Consider the following 15,134-nt stretch of genomic DNA (forward strand, 5'->3'; position numbering starts at 1 on the left):
AAGGGTGCCTTAAAGATGTTACACACAAAACATATGGTGGTGCTTTGGAAATTCCTGCTCCAGTCATCAGCCCAGGCCTCACCATCCACCCTGGGGTGCCTGCCCAGCTCTGGGAGCTGTGTGTGAATTCACAGCTCCACCATCCACCCTGGGGTGCCTGCCCAGCTCTGGGTGCTGTGTGTGAATTCACAGCTCCACCATCCACCCAGGGGTGCCTGCCCAGCTCTGGGAGCTGTGAATTCACAGCTCCACCATCCACCCAGGGGTGCCTGCCCAGCTCTGGGAGCTGTGTGTGAATTCACAGCTCCACCATCCACCCTGGGGTGCCTGCCCAGCTCTGGGATCTGTGTGTGAATTCACAGCTCCACCATCCACCCTGGGGTGCCTGCCCAGCTCTGGGTGCTGTGTGTGAATTCACAGCTCCACCATCCACCCAGGGGTGCCTGCCCAGCTCTGGGTGCTGTGTGTGAATTCACAGCTCCACCATCCACCCAGGGGTGCCTGCCCAGCTCTGGGAGCTGTGTGTGAATTCACAGCTCCACCATCCACCCAGGGGTGCCTGCCCAGCTCTGGGAGCTGTGTGTGCCTTTGCAGTCAGCCAGAATTTACCTCAGACTCCAAATGCAAGCTGGCTTCAAAGAACTGCAAGTTTTGCTTTCATGGGAGAGCCAAGCCTCTGTCACACTGCATCCTCTCCAGGGCCCTCACCAGAGGAACTCTCTCTTCCAATTATGCTCAGGTTCAGACACCTCCCTATTCACACTCCTCAGTGAAAGGAGAACCTGGATTTAGAAACTCTCAAGCCCTCCCCATGTTCATGGTGGCTCCAGCTACTCTGCACCAGGGAGAGCTTTTCCATTTTGTGTCTCACTCCTGTGTCAGACACTGAGCACAGTTTGGCAGCTGGTGTACAAATCCCCCCAGCCTGCTTGTTTAGCTGGTGCAGGGCAGAGTTAGCCTTTCAGCCAAGCACTCACCAACCTGCCATTTCCCAAGGTAGGTGTTGATCCAGCCAGGGTTGCAGCTCACTCACACAGGTGGGGCTGTGGGAGGAAAGTGATTTTAATTGCAAGGTTTGTAGAGACAGCAGAGATGGATTTTCAGTCCCCCACTCTGGGCTGTTTCATGACTACTCTGAAGCTCACAGCTGCCACTACAATGACTGCCCACTGTACTCTTACACACCTTCTGCTTTGGCTAATTTGATTAGGCTCCCCCTTGGCTTTCCATCAACATCACCTGTGGAAAGTTGGCCCCAGAACTTTTGCAGAATGAGTTCTAAAGAGAACATGAACAGAAGCCAATCTTAATATACAAAGGAAAATGAAACAGAAATGTGTACCATTTATTAATGTTAATTTTGTTCTAAACTACCTTCCTCCCAGTGACAGCTTCAGCACCAGCGAGTTCTCACATCAGCTCTTTTGGGACTAGTTGTAAGCAAAGCTGGAAGAGAATGTAGCTCAAGGCACAGAGCTGCACCTTCTCACTGAAGGTCCAGGTTACTCTGTTGTACTGCAAGGCAAACACTGCCAGAGTTAAATAACCACACAAAGCAAAGATATACTCCATAAAACATTAATATTTTAATGAAAAATCTTAACTTCATATTTCTATCCAAAGACACTCAAAACTAGTTTTTCTCCCCCCTTAATTTTGACCTATAATGGGACCAGTTTGGAGATTTTTTTTTTTTTGTATTTTGGAACTTTTTTTTTAAAGATTAAACAACCAGGCTAGCAAAAAGGTACCCAATACATACTTTTCTTATATCAAACAAGCTAGTATTTCAATACAATGTAACTATACAGAATATATACATTACACATATGATCACAAAGCAAACACTACAGGCTCAGAACAGATTTGAAAAAACATAATATTCACATTGATTACAATAACTCTAAAAATGATTGTAACGTTGAAACGGCACTTAGTTTACAAAAAAAGTCACAAAAATATATATAGCCACCAAGAACTATGGTTCCTGAAAAATACTAATAGCCAGATAGTATTATAGAAAATGTGAAGTGTATTTAAACATCGTATACATTAAAAAACAAAACCAAAACCCAAAACCAATTCTGTTAGGTCAATAAACATGCCAAGTAATCTAGCTGTGGCCAGCATCAACAAGAGAAGCTGTACTGAGATGAGATGATGACTGGATATACGGCTGGTGACTGGAGACTGGCACAGTTAAGGGGGTTTCACTGTTACTAAAATGCACAAAGAAGCCCAACAATAATTTAATTCACATTTTTTTTCCTCCAGCTTCTACTTTTCCCTCTCTGGGGTTTCACCAGGGGCAGCACCTCGAGTGGAGGCACTGCAGAACAGAGCAAGGAAGCTGTCCAAGGACTCGGTGTAGCCAGGGTTACAGGTCAGAATATCAAAAGCATGCATCAGCTAAACGAATGGTGAAACAAAATCACTCTTCTGGGGACTTCAGCAACCCTCAGGAAGACTGTAGGTACAGTTGCCACACAGGCTGGCAGCACCAGATTCCCCTTTATTTTTTTAGTGCAACCAGATTTGTAGCTGAGACCTGTGGGACACGGAGTTACTGCGCTAGCACGCACGGAGTGAACGAAAATCCAGAGCAGTAAGCACTGCTGCACTAAAAAAATTCACAGTTGTTTCTTTTCTGGTACATTTCCTCAAACACTTGGAACCCACTCTATTTACCAGGTACCTCTGATGTGGTGAGGTACTGTCTTGAACCCTCTTACCTGCCATCACGATGCTATGGGATTTACTATGTCTACAGTTGGAGATGAGAACCCTCCAAAACAGGATTTCACCTTGTGAGCAAAACTGGAACGTGAGCGGCCTGAATGAAAATCAGCTACTTTCCATATTCTGATGGTGTGGAAGTTGCAATGGATGTAGGAGCAGCAGGTGCTCCTCCATCTGAATTCTCTCATCCCTGCAGGGTGCACAAAGCTCCTGCTGGATTTGCATATGAAATGCTTCCTGGTTTGTCTCTGAGAGAGACCAGCACTCACCCCAGCGCTCCCACACCCGGGGCTGCAGGCTGGAACCAGCGACCAAGAAGTGCCTGAAGCCCTCATATAAAACCTTAAACCATAGCTTAAAAACAATAAAATTCCATCCCTCAGGGGACATATAGGGATCATAGTCTTATAAAATATATTTGACTGCATTGGCAGCTATTACTTTTTAAAAAAGTTTAAATTCACATCTTTTAGACTCAGAATCCATGTGAACCCAGAAGCAATTTCAATACCCGAGTCTACTGATCTCTCAGTATGAGAGACTTGACCGTGGTCTCTGCGAGCCTGACAACTGAACTCCAGCTGTGGGAACACCACTTGGGCTCTCTCTGCTTGCAGCAGGAGGGCTGAACCACATCAACCCCCACCCCTGTCAAGCAGAGATAGAAATGCATACTAAATAATGGATTTTTTTGGGAGGGAGGGAACAAAAGCTAAGAAGAAATAAGAAAATGCATCCCAGAATTCAAAACCCTCTGATAATGTACTGAAAGGAATTGATGTTTTAGGTTCAATCCCAAGTGTAGTTTAAGGCAAATTTTTTCTATGTTAGTTATCTCTCTTGCTCTGTTTGGAATCCAAGCACATTAGCAACATAAATTGTTTTAAGATGTCCTGTGTTTTTACATCTCTCTTGTGAAGAACACCAGCACTTCAAAGAACTGAACACTTCCAACAAGTTAGGGAGGAGTAATAAAAAGGTGTTTGCATTTAAACTGTATTCATTTCTATGGAGAAAAGAGATATTAACAAGAAACAATTACAGACAGGAAAATTAACAAGTAAACCCAACCTTAAACCAACCTAACAAAATCCTCCAAGAACTCTATTCTTCCTCCAGTTAAACCAGATTGAAAAAGTGAGAACTAAATTAAGATGTCACCCAGAGATTAGGAGGCTGAACAGGTAACGTGCAACACACAATGCAATGAATGATGAACCCCAGGCCTTGCCTTGTTAATGATCCTTATTTCTTTTCAAGGAAGAACAGATCAGAGCTGCAAAGTCTTTGTAACTTTCCCCTTTCTCTTTGGTATTCTGAAAGCAATTTGCCTTCTGACTCAAAATTTTAAGTCTTAAAAATCCGATATCCAGGTATGTCTATGGTGTATTTGTACCTTCTCACCAATGAACTCTAGCAAAATACTCCAGGGATGGAAATGATCAGATTTTAATGATCAGATTATGTCCTCCTCCTCACACCTGGGCACCTTTGATTATTCCATCTCTGCAGTCAGGAGATGTGGTGTGGGTGAAGCACTGTTCAGAACTGGAATCACAAAGGACTCTCATTTACCTGTGGAACACGTCAGGAAAGAGAGAAAACGCTGGATGTGAGCTCAGCGTTGTAGCCCTCTAGTTCAGAAAAAAGCTCAGCAAAAGGCATTGTCTTGTCTCACTGGCTTCTCAGAGAAATCGGAAATGGGAGAGAAATGCTCTCTAAATGCAGCTCATCAGCAGGCCCTGGGCTATTTCACAGTAGAGCAGCCCAGAAAAAGCATTTCTCCTTCAAGCCCTTTTAAGAAGCCTCACAAAGGTAGATATAATCAAGCCTGAATTGCAGCACAGAACTTCTTTGCAGCATGTTTCTAAAACACCCTTTGGATCTGGTGGAGAAACCTCATTCCAGCAACTTGGAAAGTACTTAAATGCCAACTGTTTTCCCTCTATTTAACTAAAATATGTGGGTTTAACCTAAAAAGAGAAAAATTGTTGAAGTCACTGAAACCCTTTAAACACTTTCCAAAGGTCAATAAACTTTTTTCCTTACAAAAGCTGGCTATTAATAGAAAGAACTCAGTCTCAGGGAGTATCAGAGCTGCCTAGGCTGACTGAATACAAATTGATGTGCAATATAATACGACTTTTGTGTCTTCTGTTTCTTCAGGAGCAACCTTTCTCTATTGGTTTCATTTCCTCCTCATGTTTGCATAAAACAAATCCGGAAAATAACAGAAAAGAGCAATTTACAAAAAAAACAAGACTCCAAAGTAAGGGAGTATATCTTGCCTTTGGAATACTGAGATCAAGCAATACCTACTCACTCAGCACATCATCTGTAGGCCGTGGGCATTTGGCATCAAACACTGAGTTAACTTCAGAAGCTGTAAGAGAAATCACAAATCTCCTAATGTACTTCCTAATTTAGGTTTCAAAGCAGTACTTGAGCCCAAACAGCCTCGACCAAACAAGACTCACTGCTCTGAAAATCCCACACCCTCCATTCGTAGCTTTTTCTAAATATGGAAAAATGAAATTGCAAATATTTCAGTTTATTGCTTGCTTGAGCTGTGTGTGTAGCTGGAGTAATGGCCTTTAATAAACCGAGTTGGCAAGGATTTAAAGTGTTTTGAAACAGGAACAATTCATCATTGCTCTATAGGCTTTTTGAAAACAACCCCCTGTTGGTTAGAAAGTTGTCCTTAGAGAGAATAAATTGCTTGTTTTATCCAAAACAGGCTAGTAAAAAATCTCTGAAACTATACATACATATGTATAAACAAAAAAATGTGCAATAATGCACAAAAGAGCTTATTTTTTTCCAATCTGTAAACTCCCTCTAGCTAGCTCTCAGATTAGTAAAAACAGAGTGTGTATGTGAGGGGGCAATGATCAGAACTGCAAATAATCTGGCCATGGGTTAAGAATTTCAGCTGGGAAAACCTTCATTTGCCTTTGTGGTTGCCCACCTACAGACAGGTACAGTCAGGAGATACTTGTCAGGCTTGCATGGCTGAACACTTCTCCATCATTCCCAATTCCTGGTGCACCTTCAGACTCTCCATACCTAGCCTCAGCTGGGCAGATGTGTTCAGGCTATTTGATCAAGCAGTTTCTAAAAGGACTGGAATAGAAGAAGTAGGAATACCTGGCATTCATCTGGGCTGGACAGGGATGGTGTGTTTTGAAGAAGTGTGTGACTGTTCCTTTCAAAACCGCTCACCATTTCCAAGCACAGGGCACAGTAAGGGCTTTGAAAAACAGCAGGCACATATAGGAAGTGTCACTCCTTTATGCAGAAGATTAAAGCATCCACTCAAAACTAGTCAAAACTGTTCAGTCATGGTTTCCAATGCATCCTTTTGTTTATCATTTGAAAAAGGTTTCCTCTGATTTCTTTCCCTTAACCAGAGGGCCTGCAGAAGCAAGAGAAACTTAATGAACTGCTCTAACTGTGGGAGAAGGAATAGTTAAAGTGATCTGAATCAGTTGTTCTTCTTTAGAAGTATGTCACAGCTTCCATGATGTTCTGACAAGATCTTTTTTTGTGCAATCAGTCTTAAATATTTTCACAGAAGTGATCATTCAGTCATGAAAAATAATGTAACATCTGTTGCAGTTTTCAGTTTAAAGCGTAGCTTACAAAGTAAAAAGGGGAAAATCTCCCCACTTTTCGTTAAAAAAAATTAAATTAAAATGTACAGGACCAAACACAGGCACTTTCCAAAGAACAAAAATGAAACCAAACCATGGATTATTCGATAGTAATAGATGACAGCTCCGGTTTGGGAGGGTCACCCGCGGCTGCCTCAGCAGTGGGGTTAGTCTTTGGCTGCTCTGGCACATCTTCTTCCTTCTCTGCCAACCCACCCAGAGACCCCAAGGGGAAAGTGCTTTCACAATTCTGAGTTGACGACACCTGTGAAATGACAGGCATTTGGACAGAAGAGTTGCTCTCAAAGCCATGCTCCCCTAGCTCATACTGCCCGAGGGTCTCCTCTTGCTCCTGGTTTAAGTAGTCCGGTACTAGGAAGTCACTGGAAGAGGGGTAAAGGACAGAAGAGAAATGTCATTTCTCACACCTTGGTATCAGCTCCATCACACAAGCTACACACTGCATTGACAGAGAACAAAGGTACTCATTTCACATTGGCCAAGATCATGGCACTGACACTCTCCACTAAGCACCATAACCTGGTTCTCATTTCCACACACACAGAATTCATTCAATGGCATCTATTTCACAGCTGTATTTCCTACACAGCAACTTCTTATTATTAGATTGTATCACCTTGATGAGAATCAAAGTTAATGTCTGGAACACATTTGGCACTGAAAACCTCATTGAAAAAAAGGGAGCACTCAGGCTTTAAAAATAGAAACAAAAATGAGTTCAGCACTGGCAAAATGTTGCCCTTCCCATGTCTGAGGTACAGCATGCCCCAGAGCAGCAGCAGGACTTCCCTCTGAGTGGGCAGGCTGGAACCAGGGGCACAGGTGAGGCAGCTGAAGGGAGAGGGAGCTCCAGCTGCACTGGGGGTGTGATCCTGACACGTATCACACTCCCAAGAAAAGTATGGAATTGCATTTCCTTCCCCTTTTGATCCTTCCTGGACAACTCTTGTGCTATGCACTCTTAACAGCTGAGGGCTGGTGGATCCAAAGAAAACTTACCAAATGCTCCAGTTGTATTTTCAGAGCATGAGGACACAATGGAAATAAATTTCTTTGGATGTTTTCAGCACCAGACGTGAAGTTTGTACTTGAGACAAGTATATACATGTATCACATATATGCACGTCTGTATGCTTTGGTTCACCTGGCAATGCCTCAGTTAAAAGAAATCCTTAAATGACAGAAGCATTCACTGCTCCAACCCAAACTCACAGCCAGCTCTGCTAAACCTCATGTTTGTCAAATCAGACTGAAGGAAGGGCTACAGGCAACTAAAATCACACCCTTTAATATGACTTTAATTTGCTGACAACAATGCAGTGCTTACCACAACCAGGGCATCACCCTGCAGAGTGTTTGCTCCAGTTCTGGCACAAGAGCCAAGAACAAGAACTGTGTAAGCCCACAGATATGATGCACTTGTACTTTTAAACAATATTCTGCTGAAAGAACAGCAACTGGCTTTCCTGCTTTGTTTTTCAATCTTTTTCATCCTACGTCACTTCTGAGTTAATCAAATAGATCAAAATACTCAAATGTTTTTATGGGAAGAAGAAGAATGTCTGGAAATCAGGAGGGGTGGGACTGTGATGCTGTAACATTCAGAACACATCTTTTTGCATGGCTGAAGGCAGATGACTTACACACACCAAGCTGCACTCTCTCTGTAGATTTAAGAGCTGGAAGATCTTCCTGTCTTCTATTTCTCTCATCCAACTTTTGTATTTTCTATCTCAAATTCCAACAATTACATTTATATCAATGAGAGAACACAGTGCTCATCTGATACCTCAGAACTCTTTTAATAGTCTTTAGCAGTGCATTTGTGAGATATGCCAAGTCTTTTGTGCCCTGATAAAAAATGTCCAAGTGGCCCTTACTATTTCCAAACCTATTAGTCTAATCATTTAGTAATGTTATCTAGAAAATGAGAAGGGAAAAGGTCTGGAGTCATGCAATCTTTCCACAGTGTTAAGCAAGCACTTAAAATGAAGTAGGAAGCCTGTGCCCTATGAAAGTGATTTTGAAAAGCAAATCAATATCAAATCACCAATACTGTAGGACAGAACACTGTGGCTTCACACCATTGGCCTGGCCATAGGTACTACTGAAAAGAGAAATTAAGTAACCCAGAACCAGCCTCTGCATATCACTGGATTCTTCAGTAGCCTCCTATATAGCTCCCATGCTGTAAGACAGATCAGATACAACAGAGAGTGGAGCAGGAATCAATCTGCCTGGAATTAGCTGGCAACCTGATGAGAGGCACAGCAGGCTGCCCTGAAAGCAGGAAATGATGATCTAAGGAAAAAAAAAAAAGAAAAAAAAGAAAAAAAAGAAAAAAAGAAAAAAAAAGAAAAAAGCAAGTTTCCCTGTTAGGTTTTTGCTGTGCACCTCACCTGCTCTGGAAGTAGTTTGCTAGCTCTGACGCTTCATGGTTCAAGCTCCTCAGGTGAACGATTAAATTTCCAGAGTTGGTGAACATGGCGCCGCATGTTTTGCACTCGTAAATCCGAGGCTTGCGGATAATGTGCCGGGAAACCCGCATGTGGTGTTTATATTCCCCGAAGGAAGTGAAAGTGGCACTACATATCTGGCACCGGAAACAGCGTTTACCTTCGTGCTTCAGGCGATGCATCTTGAGCGAGTAAGCTCGGGTGAACTTTTTCCCACAGCGGTCACACTGAAAGGGTTTAATGCCTGTGGGAGAGAGAGCACAAACACCTTCACCTCTGGAACACAGAGCCCTCCCCACAGGGACAGCAGCTCTAGGTGCTCACAGCAAAGCCCTGCTCCAGGATGAGAGTCTCTGTTAACTTTAAAAAGGCAGAAACAATTAGAGCAGAGCTGCACTCCCTCAGTAACAACCTCCAGGAAATCTCATGTGTAAGAGCTGAAATGAGGGATGGGGGACTCCAGGTGGCTCTCCATAATGCAGTTTATTGTATCCAAAGTGCAGCTTATTGTATGCAAAATGCAGTTTATTACATCCAAGATGTTGCAGCAGTCCAGGGTAGTGGGGGACAGAGCTGTCAGCTCCAGCTGCAGGCAGGCCTGGAGACCCTTTGGTTTTGGTTACATTGCATTCTATACTTTTCTTTGCTGGGCATCTTAATACAGTAGAACCAATCTATACCTTAACTTTTACCTATAGCCTATCATAACTGCTGTAATTACCATGTTCATGTTACCATTCTCCAGTCACTCACAGTCAGTACATTGCAGTTTAACCTAGAACTTGTTACTCAGTTTTCTTGCAGTGGAAAATTCTGAGCCCTTTTTTCTCCTTGCCACATTTGCTGCCTTGTTTGCCTGTGCTCTCTTCCTGCTTGGCAAAAACATCTTCTTGTTTGGGGTGGGTTTATCCTTTGCTCTAAGCCATAAAAACCCCTTCTCACTAACACACCCTTTGCCTCCTTGGTTATCCAGTCAGACTGGCTCAGCAATTCTTTTCTTCTATATCAAAACTTGCTTCCATCTCTATTCCTTCATCAGACTCTACATTTAAAAATCTTTCTGCCAAGCACACACATACCTGTGAGACTTTCTTGTCAAACTTTCATCCTTCCCAACACTCATGGCTGTGACCTGTCCCGAGGCTCCTTCCCCACGCTTTAAACGAGCTCAAGCCCCCATGGATTAAAGATCCCCAGGTGTGGGAATTTATAAAATCAGAGGGTTTTGGGAAAGCTGCAAAAGGCAGGCTTCAGAGGCAGCAGAACTGTGATTAGAGCTGATAGCATCTTCCCATTGTCATAACCATGTAATGAGACCAATGCTAAAAAACAAAACAGCTCAAAGCACATTCCCCAACAGTCCTGTCCCCTCTGTGATTTGTACACAGCCCCCAACCAGCAACACCCAGGCACAGCCCACGAGGACCTGATGCTGCAGCCATCTCCAGTGCCTTTGAACTCCTTTGATCTCGGCAGATTCTTGTGCCAGACTGGTTCCCAACAATGCAATTATCAGCCTACCCTTAATTGCAGTGTTTTTTTCTGGCTGCCTTTGGCCTCAGAGAAGTGTTCTGGCAAGGGGACTGTGCCCAGGGACGCCCCTGTAATGCAGCAGGAATGGTGATAAAAGGGGCAGTAGGAGCCTTTATATTGCGTGGGAACCTTGCTGCACAAGAATTTTCGGCAACTTTGCATGACAAGACAGCTCTCTCAAACAGTTGAGCTTCATGCTTCTCATTTTTTTCTTGTATCAATTTAGAAATTTTTTTCTTGTATTAATTCTAGAAATTCAGTTCCTAACTCATTTTTCATTCTTACCCTAAAACATGCGAGCTCTGCAACATGTTGCAGTGGCTGAGTGTGTAATCACACAAACAGAACTATTACAAGATAAAAGTCTGAGTCACCAAAACCTTAGGATTTAATAAGAAGTCTGAACTCCAGAAAGTGGGAAAATCCAAACATGAGGCTAAGAATCTGGAATATGGAGCTCTATTCATAATAGGGCTGTCAAGGAATAGAAAAGATTTTCTCAAAAGGCTGAATGTGCATCAGCCCTGGCTGCTAATTCCCCCAGTCTTTCACTCTGCTTTCCTTACTTTCAAAGCAGGAGGTGAACTTTTAATTGAGGGCTTTTAGACAGAGAAAGCTGTAGTTAAGGTTACACTGCAATGCCCTGTTAAGCATGTGAAAACAAGTTAATAAACTGGAATATAGTCTGGTGGAGCTCAAACTTTTCATGCCTTCCTAGTGTCCAAGGGCACCTATTTCCTCTGGTAGTTTGAGGGAAATCTCTTTACCCATTTTACTCATGTGAAAACACTTTCAACATTTACAAGCTTTGAGAGTTCTTTTGCATGTTAATTATTCTAAACCAGCTATTCAAAGCTCTCCCAACTTTACCCAGGGGTTGTCAGTTGACAGGTGGACCAGAGATGCTTTGCTGTCAGATTTTAACAACAGGCTTGGGATCATTTTGCACCTGATAGGCCCACAGAATTTGCTTTTTCAAGTATTAAACACATATCTGGTTATTTTGCGTGAAAGGATTCGAGAAATAATTGTTGACAGGGAAAAAACTGCACCTTGTCAGTTGTGGCTGCTCTGTGCCAGAATGGTTCAGCCTCTGTGTGCAGGTAAGTCAGACTCAAACCAGGAGATGCTAAACCATGAGACTTAGTGCCCAAGTGCAATAACCCTTCAATATTCCCTTTATTCCCCCAAATGTCAATGTTATTGCCACATAATGCTGACAAGTCTTGAAAACACCAATAGCAAAGACATTGGGGAGTTCATGCTTGGTTAGAAATCCAAATGAATTTGGGGACCCAGACCCAGAGGAGGAATTCCCATAAACCTTTGGCTGCCTGTGCTACCTGCAGGAGCTAAACTGATAATCAAACCAATTCAGTTGTCCTGCAATCCTTCCAAACAGTCTGAGATCCAAAGGCATACAACCTCCTTCAATGCAAGGACACAGACAGATAATATTTTCTTATGGCTGCAAGTCTCCTCTGAAACACAGCAGAGAATTGCAATATGGCAGAGGAAGAATTTCAATCTACTTCTTTAGTGCAAGAAAAGGGCCAAGTATACTTTATTTCATCTCAGATCTTTTTCAGGAAAATTACTTATCCTGATGAGTTCCAGGCAATCAGGTTTTTTTCAGTCCACACAAATGCTGATTATCCACGAGCACAACTATCAGTCAGCCTCCAGGGATCAAAACAAGCATCCAACAACAACCTCTACCCAGTCCTTCTGAAATCAACTCTCAAGCACTTGGCAGGTGAGTGGAAAAGCTGCACTATTACAATTGCTGCAGAGTGAGGCTGTGAGTCAGGAGCTGGGGGAGCAGGGCTGTCTCTTACCTGAGTGGATGAGCATGTGCTGTTTCAGGTTCTGGATGCGGGTGAAGCGCACCCCGCACGTGGGACACTGGAAGGGTCTGTCGGGGCCGTTGGGGCTGGGCCGCTCTGTGCTGCTGGTGGAAGGAGCAATGTAGAGCTGGTAGGGATACTGAACGTTCTCCAGACTACAAAGAAAAAAGGCACTCATTTACAAAACCAGCCAGAGAAGTGACCCAAGAAGCCTCGTCTGCAAAAATCTGAACCTTGAGGGCTTTTGTGGGAGAAGAGACCGGCACATCACATTTCTGCTGAAATCTCTTTTATTCTGGAAATCTCTGGGTCTGTAGCAATGTGTCTGATCTGCACCTGAAATCTTACAGTCACTGACTCTGCACATCTGAGCACACCCAGGGAATAAGCTCAGAATTCTGTTTCTTTGGGCCTGAGCACAACTGCAAACTGAACTGAACGTTATTTTCCAGGCGTGGGCATTTTCTCCAGCACATCGATGACTTGCAATCACTAAACAGTCCCTGAGGAAGAGTTTATAGAGCTGAGCAAATGAAGAGCAAAGGAGTATTTTGCAGCTTCAGTGATGTTTACAAATGAAATTAAAGCAAATTAATTTTTCATCTCAATCCAAGCTCCATCAACAAACACTAGTATCTACAACTGCGTATTTCTAAGTTTAAAATATTAATCTAATGCAGCAATACTTGCTCCTGGTCTGATTCAAAGAGCTCCATGAGCAGAGCTCCAGTGCTGTGTTTAAAGAACAGCACATGAACTGCAATGAGGAACAATTTAACTTTCAAAGTAATTTATTTAAAACTGACTAATTGCTCCTCCATAGCCTCCAGCTGCAAACTGTTTAAGGGAACTACAGTGCTCTAATCCAGGTCCTCTGGCAAGGAACTTGCTAAAGGGCACAGTGAAATAGGAACAGATCTGCTTGGTACAAACATGGTTTGTGCTTACCTGGGGGTTCCCTTCCCTGAGCACTAAGTCTGTATTTTTGGTGAAATTGCCATTTCAGCTGCTCCCAGCCTGCTGAAAGGTCAGCCATCACTGGCAGCAGGGAACTGCTCTGACCCTGACTGTTCATTCCATGGCCAGCACATTGCAACTTCAGCTCTACTAAACTGAAATGTCTGAAATGCCCTCAGAAAAGATGCAATGGTGTCTCCTCACAGTCAGAAAGTTCTCCTAACTGAGGAAATCCTTCTGCTGCTCTGCTTCCCCCTCAGGCCCAGAGGGCTGGCTTCAGGGTTATGCTGGATTTGGGGGTTTCTAACACTCACACAAATGAAACATGCTCTTTGCACAAATACATTTTCCTAGGCATCATACAAAAATTCACAAAGCAGTTCAGCACAGGAGGGCAAGAACTAGGATCATCTCTTTAAAATCAACTCAACTCTCTTTTCTCTGGAAATGGATGTCACTACAACTGTGAGGACAGGGGGTATCTGAATTCTGAGCACAGAATTCTCAGCAGCCTAACTTCCAGTTATAAAATTTGTCTGGAGAGAGAGCACCAGGTACCTCTTGATACACACAAGATTAAAGGGTTTCCTGTAGGAGTTTAGTATCACTCAGTCTGTAAAACCCTAAGGATTTCTGACCTCACATGGCACTGGAGGAAGATTTGCACTAAAGAAGAAGTTTTCTTGTCCTTGACTTTTTATACACAGTAGGGTCTCAGAGCTGTGGAAAACAGAAATTTGACAGACTTGTTGATCTGTGATAAAGGGAATATTTGCAAGAGCAAAGTCACTAGCTCCTGTCCTGGGCCTGGCAGAATGGAGCTCTTTGCCATTTTGGGGTCTAAAACATGTCAACTGAGGCTTTTTGAAATAAGTGAGAGTATTTTAAACACAGGTTCTGATTTTTCTAACCAAATTCCTGACCAACTCTGGCATTCCGCCTCCTTTTTTATACATGTAGTGTGCTCAAATAAGAATAACATTTGGGGTTTGTGACAACAAAGAATTTCATGTTCTGCCATGTTCCTTAGGTGCTGCCTCCCTCTCTCCTGTGTTAGGGGACTGTGAGGAGGCACAGGCACGTTGTGCTCCTGGAGCTTCCTCAGGAGACACTCAAAGTAGGGCAGCAGGCAGGAGCCAGAGCTCTCCTTTTGTTTCCAGCTCTCTTGGGCTCACTCACCCTCCAAGCCTGTGCTGGTGCCACCTCCTCCACTGGAGAAGTGCTATGGGCACAGCTCCATAGAAGAAATTGAAATTAAAGTCTGTTTTTTTAATTCATCCATCTTTCATGGTGAGGAGGGCTGATTAAAGCAGATCCACTGGGAATCAGAGGCTTTCAGCTATCAGTGCCTGGCTTGTCTTTTCCCATGCTCACACTGCCAGCAGGGTGAAATACCTATTTGGTGACATAACTTAGCACCATGAAGAGATTATATTTGAAACATTATTAGATTTTCTCTCCCCTGCTTTTCTTCGCTCACATTTACTTAATTTTTCACGACTTGCAATTTGTGATCAATATGGCATTTTACAGCTGAGATCTGTCTGGCATCTCCAAGAACTTCTGCACCAGCTACATAGAGAGAGAGGTTTCAAATATTATCACTGAAATATCCTACTTGCACTTTTTCTTCTTTTCACCCTGAGATTATTTACATATTTAACTATGCAGAACAAACTCTGACAAACATGAATGCCAAAATGCCAGAGAACCTGGAAATGTTCATTATTTGCAAATAACTATTATTTTAGAGAAGCAGAGGTTCTCATTCTATTGGATCGGAGAGTATTTTCATAACTTTTATAACTGAGCAACTCCTTTTAAAGTGCAGCCACAAACTGATACAGAGACCAACTGTTAAAGCAGGCAGGATTAGAAAAGTAACAATGCAAATGTGAAATAGCAGAGAAAGAAGAGATGAGACTTCA

The 15,134-nt window shown here is 43.1% G+C and overlaps 1 protein-coding gene across 9 annotated transcripts in view; it reads right to left on the bottom strand.

Annotated features, from left to right (window-relative positions):
* Positions 1 to 1,564: 1,564 nt before the first annotated feature.
* Positions 1,565 to 15,134, bottom strand: part of ZBTB44 (zinc finger and BTB domain containing 44) — a 38,114-nt gene continuing 24,544 nt past the window's right edge. For 2 of the 9 annotated variants that reach the window (XM_059867344.1, XM_059867345.1), the window contains exons 4-6: positions 12,241 to 12,404; positions 8,813 to 9,113; positions 1,565 to 6,775 (exon numbers count right to left, since the gene is read on the bottom strand). In XM_059867344.1, coding sequence (XP_059723327.1) covers positions 6,493 to 6,775; positions 8,813 to 9,113; positions 12,241 to 12,404 — 748 coding nt within the window. In that variant the 3' untranslated portion in view covers positions 1,565 to 6,492. The remainder of the gene's footprint in view (positions 6,776 to 8,812; positions 9,114 to 12,240; positions 12,405 to 15,134) is intronic. The other 7 variants (XR_009489377.1, XR_009489378.1, XR_009489379.1 and 4 more) reach the window with 7 other exon arrangements.

The sequence above is a fragment of the Haemorhous mexicanus genome, chromosome 24 (genome assembly GCF_027477595.1).
Source record: "Haemorhous mexicanus isolate bHaeMex1 chromosome 24, bHaeMex1.pri, whole genome shotgun sequence".
In the NCBI taxonomy this organism is placed as follows: domain Eukaryota; kingdom Metazoa; phylum Chordata; class Aves; order Passeriformes; family Fringillidae; genus Haemorhous; species Haemorhous mexicanus.